Source organism: Elaeis guineensis, chromosome 2 (assembly GCF_000442705.2).
Source record: "Elaeis guineensis isolate ETL-2024a chromosome 2, EG11, whole genome shotgun sequence".
Classification (NCBI taxonomy): domain Eukaryota; kingdom Viridiplantae; phylum Streptophyta; class Magnoliopsida; order Arecales; family Arecaceae; genus Elaeis; species Elaeis guineensis.
Window position 1 is genome coordinate 78,017,622 of NC_025994.2, and position 19,995 is coordinate 78,037,616.

The 19,995-nt window shown below is 38.6% G+C and overlaps 1 protein-coding gene and 1 long non-coding RNA gene across 2 annotated transcripts in view; one reads left to right on the forward strand and one right to left on the reverse strand.

Annotated features, from left to right (window-relative positions):
* Positions 1-6,163, forward strand: LOC105058009 (uncharacterized). Its single transcript, XM_073251887.1, has 3 exons — positions 1-224; positions 422-517; positions 2,592-6,163. Exon 3 carries the CDS (start codon positions 2,679-2,681, stop codon positions 4,938-4,940), a length of 2,262 nt encoding a protein of 753 aa, XP_073107988.1. The 5' UTR covers positions 1-224; positions 422-517; positions 2,592-2,678; the 3' UTR covers positions 4,941-6,163.
* The window catches only part of LOC105058001 (uncharacterized), a 25,935-nt gene continuing 10,219 nt past the window's right edge, over positions 4,280-19,995 (reverse strand). Inside the window, exons 2-3 of the long non-coding RNA XR_834063.3 lie at positions 12,307-12,428; positions 4,280-4,416 (exon numbers count right to left, since the gene is read on the reverse strand). This is a non-coding gene — a long non-coding RNA (uncharacterized lncRNA). The remainder of the gene's footprint in view (positions 4,417-12,306; positions 12,429-19,995) is intronic.

A 19,995-nucleotide genomic window follows, 5' to 3' on the forward strand; every position in this document is an offset into this window, starting at 1 on the left:
TCCGAGGGCGGTGTGCCTCCCTTTCTTCTCGCCTCCTTCCTCTCTCTCTCTCGCCATTCTCGCTATCGCTTTCGCTGTTCGATCACCTGCGGCAACAAACGCGGGGCACTCCCATAACACCCTCTTCGTCGCTCGTGCGATCTCTAGAAGGAGCGCTTGTTGTTCCCTCTCGATGGAGGAAGACTCCTTTCCTCGCCTACTAGCGAGTGGTATTTCCCCCAAAGGTACGATCTTGATGCGTACTTGGTACATTATTTTTAACGGCCTTCCCTCAGAAAGTCCATCTTTTTTTCCTTCCTTTATTTTCTTCTCCGGCGTTCTCTCTCTCTCTCTGTTTTTCCTTTTTTTTTTTTTTTTTTTTTCCGGGCGGGATTCTTCATCTGTTCTCAATTGTTTTCTGTTATCTTTCATGGTTTTATAGATGAAGGGACGGGTTTCGATCCATGACGGTCGAGAAAATGGACGAAAGTTTTGAACTTGACGGGCATATCTTGGGCTTAAACCGAACCAAATAGAGGTAACGTTTTGATTCTTGTATTTGAATGCTGATCATGTGATTCTTTTTGATCGTGGCGAGCAGAATTATAGAAAGTTCGGATCTTGATGGCTGTTCTTTTGAATAAAAATAGATGTAATTATTGTACCATAGAGAGGTGTTAATGATGTGTGATTGGTTGTGAAATTTATTGTTCCTTAAATTCAGCAGTTTGTTTGGATCAAGGAATTGATTAAATGTTTTGTTTAAAAGGATAAATTTATTTTCTGAGCATATTGAATTATCCTTCAATGGGTTCATTATAAGGAAGTCGTTGAAGGGAAATTGCCGTGGTTTATTTTTTCTATCTACATCATGTTATTCTCTCTCTCTCTCTCTCTCTCTCTCTCTCTCTCTCTCTCTGTTTTTTTTCCAATACAAAAGTCCCTTCACCCACAAGTTTCTAATGGAAGTACTTGCAGAATTATGTGAAGTAGCTCGCTAGCTATTTCCATTCAATTATTCTGTGTTTTTTTTTTTTAATCCATAATGCGGACAATACGGTAGTTTAAAAAGAAGAAGTGTATGAAGTGTTGCATTCTCATGTTAATATAGAGTAAACTAAATTTCATGATACTCTAGAATAAAAGGGCTAAATTTATGTCGAAGGAACATTTTCAGATTTTGCAATTGTTTTTAGATGCAGAAGATTGCAGAAAAAAAAAGTTCAATGCTAACTTTGATGTATTCTTCTTCTTCCAAGTAGCTTTTGTCTTTTTTTTCCTTCTAACTTCAGAGAAACTAAAGGAAGCAGAACCAGAAAAATGTAAAGACATGTATTAAGGTTTTAGATCCTTTTGCAGTAGTAGTACATATTTGAAAAACCTGAAGAACATTTTGGTGACTCTTTTTCCTGAAAAAGAGCTTGCACGGGTGGGGAGCCTGGCCAAGAATGGAGTGAGGGTGGGATTGGAATGTCAAGAACAAAGGCTTTACCAACTCAACCAAATGGCACCCTCCTCAGATGGTTTCTTCCATCATGAGGGTGTATGGTATTGCAGAAGCATTTCGTAGACATTTTTAATAGTTGGTATTATCCTCAATTTTTTTCTCACATGTCTAACGTGTTACTGGTCTTATTAGTTTTAGGGTTCCTCAGCACTGAATAAGGTCATCTTTCTGTTTCCTGATTTTACTGCAGAAACTGATTCTTTACCATGCAATAATTTGATTTTTTTTTTTTTAATAACTCGAGGACAATTGGCTTATGGACAGGTGCTCTATAAAAATTCTTATGCTTTTGGATTAAAATATTCTTTTAAACACATTTCAGATTCTGACAATTTATGTAATGGAGTCTAAATAGATCATTGGCATTTCCTGTTCTTGTTTCTGTTATATATGTTCTCTTAATTGTTCTTTCTATATGGTATAGTAGATTTGTAGGTCTTTCTGGGATTGTAAATAAGTTCTGAAATTTTGTGCTGATTTGTCTGGGGAAGAAATGCAGTCCAGGAGCTGGAGCATCCACTGTAGTCTCCAACTTATTCATAAGAACTCTTCAACTTTTCTTCACAGAGTTTGATTTCTCCATTAGAACTAGCTTTTATAAAATAAACTAAGTGGAATAAGAAACAAACAGGAGCCTTAATGTAATGAGATACAAACAGCAGCCTGATACATTATTAGTACCGTTGTCCCTTCTGCTTGCTCAAGAAGTTTTCTTTCTAAATTATTGATATCATATGCTAGTATGTTACACTGACTCCCATTAATTTAGATGATAATAGAGAGGGTATTCATTATTTCCATGCCAATTTTCATAAAAGCAGGTTCTATTGAATTTTCAATTATGACCTGGTGATCTGTGCTGCAAATGAAATTTTGGATTGTTGGGAGTCTATACCTGTTAGAAATCAATTGTGTCAGTTAGTATGCTTCAAGTTTAGCTTTTCCCAGAAATATTGATGAGTCAGTCCTAACTTGCAAAGAGATCTTTGAGCTTTAGTGAATGCTCTAAAAGTCATGTATTTGCATAAAGCAACATAAAGAACTTAGTGACTATGCTTGTTTCCCTATTTCTCTAACTTTCATGATTCTTTCTATTTGGTTGCAGTACTGGGAACTTGCTCTGTGCTTACCTAGGTGTCCTGCAGAAGTGAAGATATTAGTACTTGTTCATACTAGTCATCTTTTATATTCTATGAGTGGAGAAGTGATGGAGAGAGGTAACATTTCAGTAACCCCTGAGGTGATTAAGCCTAGGAGTGGAGTAAGGAGAAATTCAACAAGAAAAGCAAGCACTGCTGCTTCACCATCTCTTTCAAACAGTGTTGAAAAACCTGTTCCTAATTACCTCAGAGCTTCGACCAGCTCCTGTCATGATTTCTGTAAATATGGAATTAAGCATGGTTTTGAAGCAAAGAAAGGGCTTCCAATACGTACCAAACTTCTTGGCAATAACAGGAAACCAGATGATGAACAAAATCAAGCAAAGGTTTTGACACCACAAGAGAGAAGGAAGAGACTGGAGCTCAAAGCCAAGCAAGGTCAAACAATATATGGAAGTACAGACAAAATTGTCATGCAGAAGGATCTGCCACCTGAGAAGGTAATTCAAATTTCAGATACATCCACGAATCAAGCAGAAGTATCCGGTGAAGAATCCTTAGGCATAAAGATGAAGTGCTCATCGCCCAACCTGACAACAGTTGCATCTCTTGGGCATAAACCCACAAATCTAGCTGAAGAATCATCCGAGGATGGATCTATAACCATCAAACTGGTGACACTATCAGACATCCAGAAAAGCAACACAGCTGATGAACATGATTTTCCAGTCGAAGGATTATGTGAAGAATCTGCAAGGTTTATGCCCAATGCATCAGACAACCAGAAAGATATTGTGTCTGTTAAGAATATACCCGTCGCTTGGGTAGAAGAACCGTATGTGGAGGATGTTAGCACGAAGCGTGTGGTTTCATCACCAACTAAGACAGACATTGCATTCACTGAGCATGTGGCTAGCACTTTAGTAGAAGAATCATCAGAAGAGCCTGAAAGCATACAATCACCAGTCCAGGAAAACATTGTGTGTGCAGATCATGCACTAACCAATCAAGCAGAAGGATTATCCATCTGGAAAAGCATTTCATCTGCTCAGAATACATCAGCTGATCAAGCCGCAAGATTATCTGAAGAACAAAGCCAGCTGAAGATTTTGAATGTGGATCATAATAAAAAGAGAGAGATGAACAAGCTGAAGACTGCCCAAAAGAAGGCTGAGGTCTCTGTTAAAGCTAAGGTCATAAAGCAGAAACAAACTGATGCATCTGTCAAGCAGACTGCATCACCTGTCATGGAAAATGTTAAGGTAACAAGTACTGTGCAGAAGAGGCCATCGTTTGTTAAGAAAACCATTTCACCTTTGGCACACAGAATTATCAAGAAAAGTGCTCCATCAACTCCGCAGAGAGGTTCTGTATCTGCTGAATCTGCAACGTCGTCTTTGAAGCAAAAGGAAACTACTTCTCCATCAATTTCTCCAAGAGGCCTAATTGGCCGAAGGAACCTGGAGAAGAAGGGTATTAAGAGTCCAGGCCCGTCAAAAATTGGAGAGGAGAAAGTTCTAAAACCACTGAAAACTTCTGCCTTGACCACGTCTCCTGTTAATCGGGTTTCAATCATGAAGCTGAGGAAATACGGGAACATGAAGCCTTCTTCCCTGGTGAAGACTGAAGCAAAAGCTGGTGAGGTAGACAACAGTGCTGAGAAAATCAAGGAGAAAACTGTGTGCACTGTTGAGCTGAAGTCAGGGAAGTTGGATCAGAAGACCATAAACCGAAAACCCAGCAAACTTGGATCATATCCATCATTGCGGTCCTCATTATCAGCCTCATCATTAAGGTCTTCACCATCCGCATCTTCACATGACTCTGAGTCTACAGTAAGTGAAGTGAGTGTATCTACTTCGGTCAAAGAGGAAACTGAGAGGAGGAAAGCTGATGTTTCAAAGAGTAAAAATAAGAGGACGCCAAGTACAACTGGAAGTGTTCGCTCTGAAGTTAAATCTACTAGACCATACAAGTTAAAATTTCAGAGCGGCAAGATAGTTAATCTCCAGTCTGAGGATAATGCTCCTAGAAAACTCAGATTCAGACCAGCAAAAGTGGTGAGTGAGAATCCAAATGGTAAAGAATTAGAGAGGAGAAACTATAGGAAGCAGAAAGCAACTTGTGCAGCAACCTCAAAAAGTCCCACTTCAGATGCTCGGACTGTTGTATTGAGACATCAAGATGTGCAGGGCAAGAAAGATACACAAGGTTTGCTCAATCATGTGATTGAAGAAACTGCAAGTAAGCTTGTGGAGACTAGGAAGAGCAAGGTGAAGGCCTTGGTGGGTGCTTTTGAAACCGTGATCTCTCTCCAAGAAAACAAACTAGCTCCTGCTGTTGCAGTTCCATGATTATTTTGTGATGGTGGTTTTATGTGATACTTGTAGATTAGTGAGCTTGGATTTTACTGGTACGTGTGAATTTGGACGTGGACAGGCTTGTTTATGATTATAAATGGGTAAACCGGAGAAAGGTAGCTTTGGGTTGAAAAAGGTTCACAGGGTTTTGCATGTGTTGTTTGATGTTGCTCTTCTTGTCTGAGATTATCATTCTTTTTCTTCCCCCCATAAATATTAAATTGATTTTCTCATGTACACTGCAAACAAGTTAAGAAGCTTGCAGATATGAGGTTGAGATTATCTGAATAAAATGCTTTCCCCCATTTTGCTGTATTCTTTCTATTTCAGTAAGTTGTTTGGCACTTCAATGACCTTGACCTTTAATTGGAGGATGCAACTTCGGATCCATACTGAATTGGATATGTGCAAGGGCTTCTATATCTCCAAGACTTAAAGTTTTACAAGCTTTTATCTTCAGTTCCTTAAATCAGTAAACATGAGATATTTGAAGTATTGTTGATTTTTGCAAGTAATGTTGTCACACTTCAAATTGAAAATATGACATGGTCATGTTATTGAGGAATGTCATCCATGATAACATGAAGTCAATTGTGAGGATGAGCCTTATACTGAGGTAGCCCGGCCCATTGACAAGATTAAATTAACCTAGCCTGGCAACATGAGATTTTCGATAGGAGTCTCTTTCCTCGATGACTCAGATAGAAGCCGGACATCTAAAAGAGCATTGAAAGCTAAGAAACCCTAGCCACCACATCTATTTAAGAGCCTCCTTCTCCCTGCGAACCTCCATCATCAAAAACTATCTTCCTTTCTCCCTCTTTCTTTCCCTTCTCTCTTTCTTGTGTTGGTTACCTTTCACTATGGCCCCCGCAAAACGAAGCCAGAGACCGTCAGAGCTAAAGGTAAACCTCGGCCTTCCCTTTCTTTGCTTCCTCTTCTCTATACGGCCATAAACCACCCCTTGCTAGCCCAAACTTCGCCAGAAATCAATCAAGATCTGCATCTTCTGATTTTTCAGCCCTTCTCATCCTTTTTTTCTAGCCATCGTGCTGTCACCTCTTGATGCCGAACCCTTGTATGGACTCCTCAGTCTCCCTGTGAACCTCCATCATAGAAAAAGGCCCCAATTCCTCTATTTCTCGATTCTTTTTCTCATGATTTTCTCATCTATCGATCATTACCACCAACCGATCATCGCTACCACACCTCCTACCATGCCTCACCGCCTACAACCGAACATTCAATTGTGCCACCGCACCCCATCGGATCACTAATCACACCCCCACTCTTCCCCTGCTTTGCCAAGAGGAAATAAAGGGAAGCAAAAAAGAGAAGATGATAGAGAAAGAAGAAGAAATGTCTCTCTTGTTTCTCTCTCTACTATCTCTTTCTCTCCATTACATTAAATCATGGATCTAGTAAAAGGTCTCGGCCTCCTTTATAGACCTCCAGCTGACCCATGGAAAATGGGATCCTAAATCAACTTAGTGGTCATGTCGCATATCAGCTTCCAGTAATCCCTTCTTGTTCTAAGAGAGGCAAAGCATCCCTTTTCCTCTCTCTTCAAGATCCATGGACCCCAATATAGAGTCTGGTCTTTATTTTCCATGGATCCAAGTTGACCTCATAAAGAGGCCCTGAACTATCTTGATGCTCAAGCAACCTATTGAACTGACCACCCCAATCCTCATTGAAAACCCTAAAATCCACTATTGATGATTCTTGTTAAATGATCTTAGCCTTGATCGAGTTCGTGTTTCATGATTCATTGATCGAGTCGCTTAGATCTGACCCACCCAAAGCCACCGAATGCCATCACTCAGCCCACTATCTCCTTTTCTTATTATTTAATTTTATTAAATTCATCAAATAGAAATTAATTATGCTTTTAATATTTTAAGTAGGTTTAGCATGTTAGCCTAGTTAAGTTTGAAGGTCTAATGTGGACTTACACTCCAAATTAATTTTTAGATTATCATATTTTTCATATATATGATTTGCCAATAATGATATCATATTTTTCATAAAATAAAGAATTAGCATATGTAGCATAAAAATTATTCTTTATTGTAAAAAATTTTCATGAATGGTTTAATGAAAATAACATATTTATGAGGCATGAATCTTATTATACTTTTTAGTATTTTTCATCTACTTATATATATGTTTTAAAAAAAGATATTAATATTTTAAAGGTTCTTAAATAGCTATGTATAACTTCTCAGATTTGGAAAAGATCGACATCTAAGGCTAACATTCACATAAAACATGATCCTATCAGCAGATATAAAGTTGGCATATGAAATATAAAACTCTGTCGATTACAAAATATGACCTTATCACAAGTATAAAGTGACGATAATACGAATATCTATGAGTAATATTTTAAATTATAATATGAATATATGGTAAAGAATAACTTACAATTTTATTCACAATTATGCTTATAAAATTTTCATAATTTATGCATACATGAGTGGCTCTATGACTTATCTTTTTATATTGTACTATAAAATTCTTAGTTTTATAATATTTATTATTTTCTTAAATGATGCATTCTTCATGAAAAAAACTGATACTTGATCCAGTATGATAGTGTAAGTTTTACTTACTGAACTAAGTAGCTTAGCTCTCTTTATTTCTTTTTTTTTTCAATTTCTAGTTGAATAAAGTCACTAGAAATGAAGGATGGTCCAAGTTTGGAGTTGTGCTAGCAAGCTTGACAATTTTGTAGTAAAATTTTAGTTTATTAGTTGTTTATGACCTTGTAGTTGGTAATTTTATGAATTTTGAAGATTATAGGGTTTTGGTATATATTTATATTTGGTTTTGGATGCCTAAACTAGTATTTATTTAATATTTAATAAATGCTGGAATTGGATCCTTTTATTCTATTTTATTTGTGATGGATTTAACTAATTATGATTATTGGCTTCACGCTATCATGGGTTACATTCCTCAATTGCATGATCTTGTTATCCCAGATTTGGAATTTGACACCAACAATCATAATCTCAAATAAAATAAAAAATCTAAATCTATCATCTATTAAATAATTAACAAATATTGGTTCAAAGCATCTAAATTCAAATATAAATACCAAGATTTATAATCCTAAAGATTTATAAAATCACCAACTATAAAGTCATAAGCAACTTATAAACTAAAATTTTATTACAAAATTTTCAAGCTCACTAGTGTGAACTCCAAACGTGGATCATACTTCATTCCTAGTTAACTTATTCATCAAAAAAAGAAAAAAATAAAGAGATGTGAGCTACATAGCTCAATAAGTAAAACTTACACTATCTTATATGATCAAACATAAGCCTTTCTTATGAAGAATATATTATTTAAGAAAATAATAAATATTATAAAATTAAGCATTTTGTAATACAATATTAAAAAAAAAAGTCATAAAGCATACATACAAAAATCATAAATATTTCACAAACATGATTACTAATAAAATAATAGATCATGTGATTTATAAGATATTTATATCATAACTCAAAATATTACTCATAGATATTCATGCTACAGTCATTCTATACCCATTACAAGGTCATATTTTATAATCAACAAAATTTTATTTTTCATATGCCAATTTTATATCTGTTGGCAAGGCCGTGTTTCCTATGGATGATAGCTCTGAATGTCAATCTTCTCTAAATCCAAGGAATTATTCATAGTTATCTGATAGATTTTAAAACATTTATATCTTTTCTTAAAAGATATATATAAGTGGATGAAAAAATATTAAAAGGCATGATAAGATTTGTACTTAAAAATATACTATTTTTATTAAAATATTTATGAAACTAATTTTCATAATAAAGCATGATTTTTATATCATATATGCTAATCCTTTACTTTAAGAAAAATATAATATCATCATTAGCAAATTATATGTATGGAAACTATGATAGTTTAAAAATTAATCTAGAGTGTAAGTTCTACTTACCTCGTCGACCTTACACCTTCAAACTTCACTAAGGAACATGCTAAACTTATTTAAAATATTAAAAGCATGATTAATTTCTATTCAATGAATTCGATAAAATTAAATAATGAAAAAGAAATCTGGCAGGTGGTGATGGCTGGTGGCTTCAGGTGGGTCAGGTCTAAATGACTCGATTAATGAATCATGAGGTACGAACCGGATCAAGGCTAAGATTGTTTAACAAATATCATTGATAATGGATTTTAGGGTTATTCAACAAGTGCTGAGGTGATCAACCCAACAAGCTATCTGAGCACCAAGATATAGTTCAGGGCTTCTTTGCTTGATCAAATGGGGCCAATAGAAAATAGAGATGAAATTCTTTATCTCTCTTAAAATAGGAAGGGGTTGTTGGAAGCTGATATGCGGCACAACCATTAGACTAATTCAGAAAGACTAGGACCTTTTACAAGGTTCATGATTCAGATAGAGAGAAAGAGAGAGTTGAGAGAGAAATAAAAGAGACATCTCTTCTTCTATCTATCTCTAGTTTTTTCTTCTTTCTTTTTGCAAAGCAAGAGAAGACGGACATGGTCAATGGTCCGGTGGGCCGCATGGTGCATTCGGAGGTCCGAAAGTGGGCGGCAAGGCATAGATGGAGGTTGGGAGTAGTCCAAAAGTAGTCCGATTGGGAGTTATGGATAGAGGTTGAGCAGTGGTGGACGGCCAATGGCAGTGACCAATCGACTAGAAAATCATGGAGAAAAGGCTTGGAAAATAGAAGTGGGGCCTTTTTATGCTTTTGGCCATTGGCTGATTGCCGACCGCCATGGCTCTACCATGGAGGCTCATAGGGAGGCTAAAGAGTCGATCCAAGGGTCTAACATCAAGAGGTGGTAGCACTGGTGGCCAAAAAAGGAAGAGAAGGACTAGAAAAATAGAGGAGGTGGATCTTAGTCGATTTCTAGCAAAGTACAAGCCGAGAAGGGATGGTTTAGGGCCTTAGAGAAAAGAGGAAGAAAAATAAAGGAAAGCTGGGCCTTACCTTAGGCGCTAGCTTCATCTCTGATCTCATTTTCTAGTGGCCAAAATGGAAGGAAATCGATGCGAGAAAGAGTGAAGGGCAAAATAAAGGGAGAAAGGAAGGTGGTACTTAGCAGTGGAGATTTACAGAGGAAAGGAGGCTCTTAAATAGAGGTGGGGCTAAATTTTTCTAACCTCCGATGTCTTTTTAGATATCTGACTTCCATCCGGAGTCCTCAAGGAAAGGGACTCACATGGAGAGTCTCCTATTTTCAAGCTGGGTTAATTCTGCTAATGGACCAGGCCAGCTCAGCATGAGGCTAGATCTCACAAATATATTTTCTCTCATTTCATCCAAGCGAACCAAAGCCGCTAGGCCCATTATGGCAACTAGCTTTTTTTTTTTATGCAAAAGAACTACTATCTATAAATATCTTGTACAAAAACTTCTGTGGCCTAATTAAAGCAAGGGAGATTCTTTGTGCACCATGGGCGGTGTAGAAAATCCAACGTGGAGTGCACTGTCTTATCCGATTGGTCTACATAGTCACCACTTTTCAATGCGTATTTAATATATGTAGATCGACTTTTTCGTTTAAAAATTTTGTATAATGAAAATATATCTATTTTTGATAAAATTATGACATCTTATATCCATATTATGATATCCTGCATCCAAAAAGTCATAATTTTTACCCACAAGATGTCATAGTATAATGCAGGATGCCATAATATACACAAAATGTCATAATTTTTTCAAAGAATAGGAATATTTTCATCATTCAAAATTTTCAAACAAAAAAGTCGATCTACAAACATTAAATGCGTATTAGAAAGTGGTTGGACAAAAATGTCTCTTCTATGCTATGATATCCTGGACCATATTATGACATTCTGAGCTATAATACACCATAGGATGTCATAATTTTTTTCAAAAGATCAAGATATTTGCGTCATACAAAATTTTTTAACGAAAAAGCCGACCTGCAGACATTAAATATGCATCGAAAAATAGTGACTATATGGACTAATCAGACAAGGAGGTGCACTTCACGTCGGATTTTCTACATCGCCAGCAGTGCACAAAGAATTTCTCTGACGATGAAAGAAAAGTGATCACGCCACAGTAGCTACCAAAACAAAAACTATGGAAGATATGATAATACAAACAAAAAAAAATTTGCAAGCAGATCATTGTAAGTTTAAAGTCAGGAGATAGATGTACACCCTTGAGAAAGGAATATAAATATACCCGTAACTTTGGATATAATAGCTCATGCTTCTCAATTAAAAGTTGAATGGTAATCTTGAACTTGAGAATACAGTGTACCGTAGAACTGCCACGAGCTCCATGATATAGAAGATGAGCATTACATAGAGTACTAATGTGTATATAGGCAGCCAAAGGAACTCCCAAGAAAAGATGCGATAACACTATAGTCTGGCACCGAAACATTGAAACAACATATAAAACACAGTGATCATAGAACCATTACATTCGCAAGGTTGAAAATAGATCCTGAAGATTATACAAGATAACCTAGACAATAATTGTAGAGATAAACACTATGGAGTAGAATCTATTCTCATCAAATAGCTTTTAACCACAATCCCTAGCCATTCAATCTGGGAGTATAAAATCATGTCCCAACATTTTAACTCCTTCCCACTCATATCATACGCACTACCACACAGCAATAATTGGTGGTGAATTTAAAGTAATAACTTCAGGTTCCTCTGAAATTAATAACAGGTTGAATATTGAAGTAAAGGAATAGATCGAACTTTACCGAAGAAAATCACCATAGCATAATGATAGACTTAACCAACACAATCGAAGACCTATAACAGCAAGATTGGGATTTCTGAAAAATTTTGAATTCATTGTTACCGGCATTCCACCCACATGTACTCTTAGTTTCCACAGGCTGACCCATCTCCCATGTCATAATGAAAATGAAGATAATACATTTAATAATCATTTGGCAACATCCAGGAAAACCTTCAAAATGATCTATGATAAGGAACCCCATAAGCATCCACATCTAATAAAAAGCATAACCGAGTAGGCAATTCATCATCTTTGTTAAATTGGAAAGAGTGATTCAAAGCACAACTAGCAAGCCAATTAGCAATCTGATTAGCCTCTCTATATACATTTGTAATGGTCCATAAGTTAAAATGTTGTTTCCAATAGAGAATATCACGAAGTAAAGGTAATAAGTCAGGCTCAAAAGGATGGGTCCGAGAGATCCATTGAATTACGACTTGCGAATCCCCTTCAATTAATCTAGAGATTATGAAGATTAAGTTTGATAATAGCCACTTGAATACCCATCCAAGCCCCTATTAATTCTACAATGGGCACAGGGCAGTGCGCTAAAGTCTTACCTGCAGTCTGAATAACTTTACCATTGTGATCCCTAAGAATAAAAACTGCCGTTGCACCCTTGGAGTTACCGCTCCATTAAAATTCAGTTTGCAAACTCCAAGGGGTGAGGGCTGCCAACCAACTGTAATAGAGAAAAAACTCCTGAGAGGAGAAGGATAAAGACAACCTCAGTATCTTGAATAAGTTACATCTAAATTCTGATAGTTAGATAGGAAACCCCAAGCCATAACAAAAGACTGCCTATTTAAATCCAAAGGAGAGAAACCAGCATGTTGAAACACTCTTACATTTCTATTTGACCAAATATTAGAAGCCAAACAGGTAGTCAGTGATTTATACCATTCCTCAATACTAGCAATGGATAATATTTGTATAAAATCCTGCAAAGAGTGAGGGTAGTTAATCTGGTGACACATATCAGCCAAAATTCTCCAGCAAGATGCTGCAAAAGGGCAAGAGAATATTGCATGATTACAATCTTCTTGTTCATTCATACAAAGATCACAAAAAATCATATCCAAGGAAAGGATTACCTGATGACAAAGAAAGAATTTAATGGGAAGCTTTTGAAAAATAAGTTTCCAGAAGAAAAATTTAACTCTCAAAGGAACTTTTAGTTTTCATAGCCAATTATAAAGCATACTGCCTGGCTCCAAAAGCAGCGAAGTGACTAAAAGCAAAGCATCCTTAACTGATAGATGAGAAGATCAAGTAAAGAACCAAGTCAGCTGATCAGACCATCTGCCAACGCTTTTGATTATAGTTATCATCTCAGCAGAAAATAGAGACTGCAAACAAGCACTATTCTAGCTACCATTTGGCAAAATTAATTGATTAAGTTTAATTTGGATCCAATCCACAAACATGAAAATAAAAGTTGGCCACATGCTTAATGAAAGATTTGTGTGTTAGAATTTGACGCCCCGATATTCGATCTACATTGAGCCCACAGTGAGGTCCACAACGACAAACGGAGTCCAACGAGCCTAAGATCACTTCAAACGGAGTCTGGATGAACGAGATACGCTCGATTGAAGTTGGTACGAAGTTCGGAGCGACGGAGGCCAGCAATGGGCCTGCGGAGGCAGCGGTGGCACGGCCACGTGCGGCAGTGCGCGACCAAGCCATGAGCGCATGGCCCAGTGCGCGAACATGTGGGCATGCGTGTGTGCGAAGCGCGACCCAGGCCCAGGCGCACGTGCGCGGTGCGCGACCCAGGCCCAGGCGCGCAGGCACAGGCGCAGCCCAAGCCCACGCGGGCATAGCTCGCACGTTTCTCTTCACATGGTCCACACGTAGCGCGTGGCCCGCGAGGGCGTTTCCTCTTGGTTTCTCGCGGTCCACCGTGGATCGGATGGAGTTTCCTACTTGTTTCTCGCAGTCTACGGATTATTTTATGGATCACGTCGCGATCAGACAGCCTAGGGTGCTGCCGGTCAAGATCCGAGAGTTAGGGAAGTGTTTTGGGTGCTGAAAGGAGTCTGTATCCTATTCTTTCACGGATTTAAGGCTTTAAAAGCCCTATTCTGTGAACAGAGAGGCGTGGTGGTGCGTGCGGCTTTGTTTGGCAGAGAACCCAGAGAATAGAAGCGAGATGCTGATAGGAGCAGGAGCAGGAGCTTCAGGCAGACTGTTGGACAGCAGACAGCGACCGCTTCAGAGGTTCAAGGAGGTCTTCCTAGAGAGAGAGCTTTTGTCAAGGAGAATTTCCTATGAGGGAGAGATTGGGTGTACAGAGGTTGAGGATGTGATCTCTTTTTATAATTTTTTTCTTTTTTCTTATAGTGAAGCTTGCATGCCCCATGGAGGTGAGCCCTTTTTTGGCTGATCCAAATATTTGATTGTTTCTGTTTTATTTTTTTTTCTTTCTGCTATGATGTGCAGTATCGAAAAAGTTCTGAGAGATGGTGTCCTGACTAGACATCCATCAACAAGTAGTATCAGAGCGAGGTGGTACCAAGACGCAGATTGCAGCAGTGGTGAGCAAGATTGAAGATGGAGAAGACAAGATCAATCAGGATGGAGATCAACAAGTTTGATGGAAAGAGCAATTTTTTCTTGTGGCAGGCAAGGGTGAAGGACGTGCTCATCCACCAAAAGTTGATCGATTCTTTTTTATGCGAGAAGAAATCGACCACCATAGAGGTGCAAGATTGGAGACAGCTCTAGATATAGGTGGTAAGTACCATCCGCATGTACCTAATGGATGAGGTGATGATCCAGATCAATCAAGATGGAGATCAACAAGTTTGATGGAAAGAGCAATTTCTCCTTGTGGCAGGCAAGGGTAAAGGACGTGCTCATCCACCAAAAGTTGATCGATTCTTTTTTATGCGAGGAGAAGCCGACCACCATAAAAATATAAAATTGGAGGCCACTCCAGATATAGGCGGTGAGTACCATCCGCATGTACCTAACGGATGAGGTAGTGATCCATGTGCTTAGCGAGACTTCTCCGACGATGCTGTGGTCGAAGCTCGAGGAGTTGTACATGACGAAATCTCTCACCAACACTCTTTTCTTCTGGAGGCAGTTCTACCAACTACGGATGACTGAGGGACAGAACATGCAGGAGCATCTCAGTCACTTTCAGAAGATCCTCACTGACCTCTTCAGCATTAACAAGAAAGTTGAGAAGAAGACCAAGACGCTGGTCTTGCTAGCATCACTTCCCCCATCATATGAGTCTTTGGTGACTGCTCTTCTAGTGGAGAAGAGCACCATCAAGATGGACAAGGTCACCACGACGATTCTTCAGAACGAGGTTCTCAGGAGGGAGAACCTAGCTTCGAGCTCAGGAGGTGGCAGCTCAGCTTTGGTGATTTCTGAAGGAGCAGGAGGCGGTAGACGGAGCGACAGGAGATTGCGATGAGGGTGGTCCAAGTCCAGGACGAGGGACTTGAGCAAGACCAGATGTTATCGGTGTGACGAATTGGAGCATCTAACCAGAGATTACTCTCAACTCAGAGATCGGACGAGGACTACTACAGCGACGGTCAGTAGTGATTCAAAGGATGATGCCTTAGAGATATCTGACGAGGTATCTACTTCTTCCCAGCAGTAGATTTTAGATTATGCATGCATCTATCATGTATATTGCTGAGAGGAGCAATTTGACTCTTAGAGAACAGTGAGGGCACTGTTTATTTGCCAGATGGATCGAGCTATGCGATCAGAGGCATCAGGATGATCAGTTGGAGGATACATGATGGTACAGTGAGGAGATTGAGGAAGATCCGATACATATCCGATTTCAGACAGAATCTTATCTCACTGAGCAAACTAGATTCGAGAGGCTACAGGACAGTAGCTGATGGAGGAATCCTGAAGGTATTGCATGACGATAGGATTGTTCTGGAGGGGAAGAAGAAGATGAGAGGACATTACTATTTGATGGAGAGTCCAGTGCGATGTGGAGCTTCAGAAATCAGAAAGAGCCAAGAGTGAGGTAGAGCTCCAGGTGGAGGTGGATCAGGCATGAGATGCGAGACTCGGGAGGATGATAGACGATATCGCAAGGTAAGATTCCTATTACCATAGGATGATATCCCGAGTAGGTCTCAGGTCAGGAAAAGCACAGCATACGACGGAGATGGGATCAAACGGTCTGGCTCGACTTTCATGTCTGTCCATCCATGATCAGCAGACGATTGCCTCAGGACATGGGGGCGAGGAGATCCAGAAGCTCTTAGAATTAAAAGGAGGTCGAATGTCGAGTCGAGATGGAGATTGTTAGGATTTAATATTTCGAGATTCGATCCATATTAAGCCCATAGCGAGGTCTGCGATGATGAACGAAGTCCAACGAGCCTAAGATCGCCTCAAACGGAGTCCGGATGAACGAGATACACTCGATTGAAGTTGGCACAAAATTTGAAGCAGCGGAGGCCGGTGGCGGGTCGGCAGAGGCAGCGATGGCACAGCCACACGAGGCAGTATGCGATCAGGCTGCGAGCGCATGGCCCAGCGGACGAACACGTGGGCGCGCGCGTGCGGAGCGTGACCCAGGCCCAGGTGCACGCACGCGGTGTGCGGCCCAGGCCCAGGCCCAGGCCCAGGCACGCGGGTGCGGGCGTGGGGGTGGCCCAGGCCCACGCAGGCATGCGCGAGTGCGGCCCGTGCGTTTCTCTTCACGCGGTCCATGCGTAGCGTGTGGACCGATGCTCCACGAGGATCTGCATGGATCGTGAGGGCATTTCCCCTCAGTTTCTCGCGGTCCACTATGGATCGGATGGCGTTTCCTACTCATTTTTCACGTTCTACGGGTTATTTCGTGGACCACGTCGCGATCAGACGGCCTGGGGCACTGCCGGTCAAGATTCGAGGGTTCATGAAAGTGTTTTTGGTGCTGAAAGGAGTCTATATCCAATTCTTTCACGGATTTAAGGTTTTAAATATTGGATGTATGCCCTAGAAGCCAATCTTGACTAACGCATATTATATTACTAGAATATGATTTTGTACTTAAAAGGTATTTATATTACTATTCATGTTTTATGTGCCCATGAATCATCCAAGGGATTAACAAGACGATGACACATATTCTCAAAGAGTTGAGAATTTGAGACGTGTGTCGTTAATGGTTAATTTCTGAATTGCTCCTGATCATAGGATCATCATGGAGATGGTGATTGATCATGATAGACCAGTGCACGGATCGCTTCTTTTGAAAATAGATGAGTCTCGAATCTGCGGTGTAGTGACACTGGAGCGAGAGTGCAGGCAGGTGATTGTTAGAGAACAACTAGCATTGAGCGTGACCAACAAAAGAAGTCACATGGATGTCTGCTCACTCGTTAGTAACTTTCTTGATGCTGCAGTTGTATGACTGGTCTTTTGACCTGCGGTGCTACAGCTACTCGCAGTGAGGTTACTGAAGTTTGACTACACATAAACATTGACTCAATAAGTCCTTGTAGTAGATGTTGGCGATAGTTGATCCACTGTAGGAGTAGGGTGTGCACCTAGATGGGATCTATCGACCCTAAAGAAGGGAGTAGTCCTATGAGATTTAAGAAGCTAAGTTTTTAAGTCTATGACCACAGTGTGATTAATGAAAAAGAGTTTCTATAAAAATCATGCATTGACTCGAGCTGATTGATTCTATCATATGATCGATGATGAGGTTTGACGATTCATTTATGACCTGCCATCTGGTCGGAACTCACGATAGAGGAACTGTATCATATGTTAGCTGCACCTAAAGGCTCATCACCTTTTATTCTGCTGGATTGCCACTACATACTGCTAGATGTCACTGATAGATTGTGAGACCCACGAGCATCATCTTGATGATCGATAATCTTTGATGGGCAGAGTTGAAATGGTTCTGACCCATTAAAAGAAATTTTGATGACATTGTGATAGGAATCACAATATATCTCACTACCAGATAGAATAGAACCTATGGGGTCATACATAAAGAGACTTTTGACTGATCAGATGGTTGAATTACGATTATGAATCGTGATAGAATTTGATTATCAATTTGATTGATAATTAATCCAATGCAAAAATTATAATTAAGTAACTCGCAAAATAGTTAGTGAGTTATAGGAAGATTAATTAGCAATTAGATTGCTAATTGGCTCGATTTGATTGAGCAATGGGGTTTGCATCAAGTCTAATTAAATTAGATTTAATTTGACTTGACATGAATTTGATTTGATCAAGCCTAATTGGATTATGAGATAACCAAATTACATGAAAAAATAATTTCTTGTTGAATTATGATTTGAGTTTGACTTAATTCTTAATTAGACTAGGATCTAACTAAGAGTGTTTGAGTTCCTATTTGGACTAAGAATTCTCCTCTTCATGGGTGTACTAAATCCTAATTAGATTAGAATTAAATTGAGTTTGACTCAAGTACCAAGAGAGAATTCAAAAGAACTAAGACTCTTTCTCTAAATAGGTGACATCTAATCTAAATAGTTTGGACTCCTAATCAGATTTGAATTCCAATCTATTTGGGTTTAATCAATTTCTAATATGATTAAAATTTTTTAGAGTTTAAATTGATTTAAATCAGTCACTTAAAGAAGAGTCCTAAATGGATTAAACTCTCCTCTCCATGCACCACATAACAACCCCACGCCAACCAGATTTGGACGCCACAAATATCCCACGCCCTCTCCCCTTTTTAGCGTGTAAGGACTCTTAAAATCTTTCTTTCCGTGAGATAGGTGGACGCAGAAAAATCTGAGTTGTGGGACTCGCACGTAAACTCTATCTCTTCCCTATTTAAACCATGCATCTTATGGGATGTTAAAGGGGCTGATATGGATCAGATTTTGACGCCAAAATTAAAAAGAGGCATGCATGAAAATTCAAGGGAGAGAGAGGGACGACATGATGCTTCTTCACGTGAGGTAAGTTGGTGTATATCCTTTCTTTCTTACCAACAACCAAAGGTTGGTTGTTAGAATCATCTCTCTCCCATATTTTATCCTAGTTTGGACATGATTTTTCTCTCCTCTTTGTCCAAAAGTTGGACAAAAATTCTTATATCTCTAGCATAGAGATTTGGTGCATGAGTTTTAGGAAGAAAAGATTCTTCTCATGATCTCTAACGTAGAGATCATCATCCTTCTATTTTCTTCTTCTTCTCTAAAAGTATCTTGAGACAAAAGAAGATTTTTCAACTGTCAAGATATGATCTCTGCAAGAAAGCTAGCACCCCGATGAGATCAAAAAGCTTCTAATCAGATCGAAGTCTCGTGTGGATATCCGTAGAGGTCGAACGCTTGTACGGCTTCAAGGGACCTTCGGAAGACATCCACGATCATCAGTTAGCGGTGAAGATCAACTCACGTCAAGGTATGAAATTTATTTATTTTTTTCTATTTGATTTCTGTATCTGAATCCTATCTCACATATGCAGATCCTGTTTATGGTTTTAAGATTTGATCTTATGCATGCTTAGATTCAATTGGATTTAATCTGAAAGTTTTAAATTCCACTGCATACTCGTTTTGAAAAATTTTTGCATGTATGAAACCATGAAACTCCAACAGTGGTATCAGAGCCACGTCATATGCATAAGATTAGGATTTAGATTTGAAATCTGTAAAGAAAAATTTTAGATCTAAAAATTTTTGATGTCGTTCTGACATAAAGTTGTTCTGGCATAACTTGTTATGCTGAATGGTTGTCCTAGAACGTTATTAAAATTTTTGATTAAAATAAAATTTTAGATCTGATTTTTTTCATTATATATGTGATATATGTTTTATTATTTAGATTTGAAAAGAGTTTCAAGATCTATTTGATTCATATATATGATATATGAAAGTATGTTTAAAGCTGAAATTAGTTTCTATGACCTAAACTTTAATCATGTATATGATATATGATTGTATGTATGATCTGAAAATTATTTCAAGAGCATAACTTACTTTTCATGCAAAAAATTTAGATCTGAAAATTTAGATTTAAGATCTGAAATTAATGTTTGTGCATGAGAGATTGGTCATGGGTAGATCAAATTAGGTCATGTAATTGAAATATTATATCTAGGGTTTCTGATTTAATCATATTAGATCTAAATCGATTTAGCAGTTGATCAAACCGAATCAAGTGTTGATTAGGATGAGGCCAATAAAGCTTAAGATCATATAATTATTGTTGATCGAATCGATTGACACCCATATGTAGAATCAATTAACCTAAGGACCTAATTCGGCTTT

Excerpts from the sequence above, each read along its gene's own strand:
- LOC105058009 (XM_073251887.1), top strand. The coding sequence starts at position 2,679 with ATGAGTGGAGAAGTGATGGAGAGAGGTAACATTTCAGTAACCCCTGAG.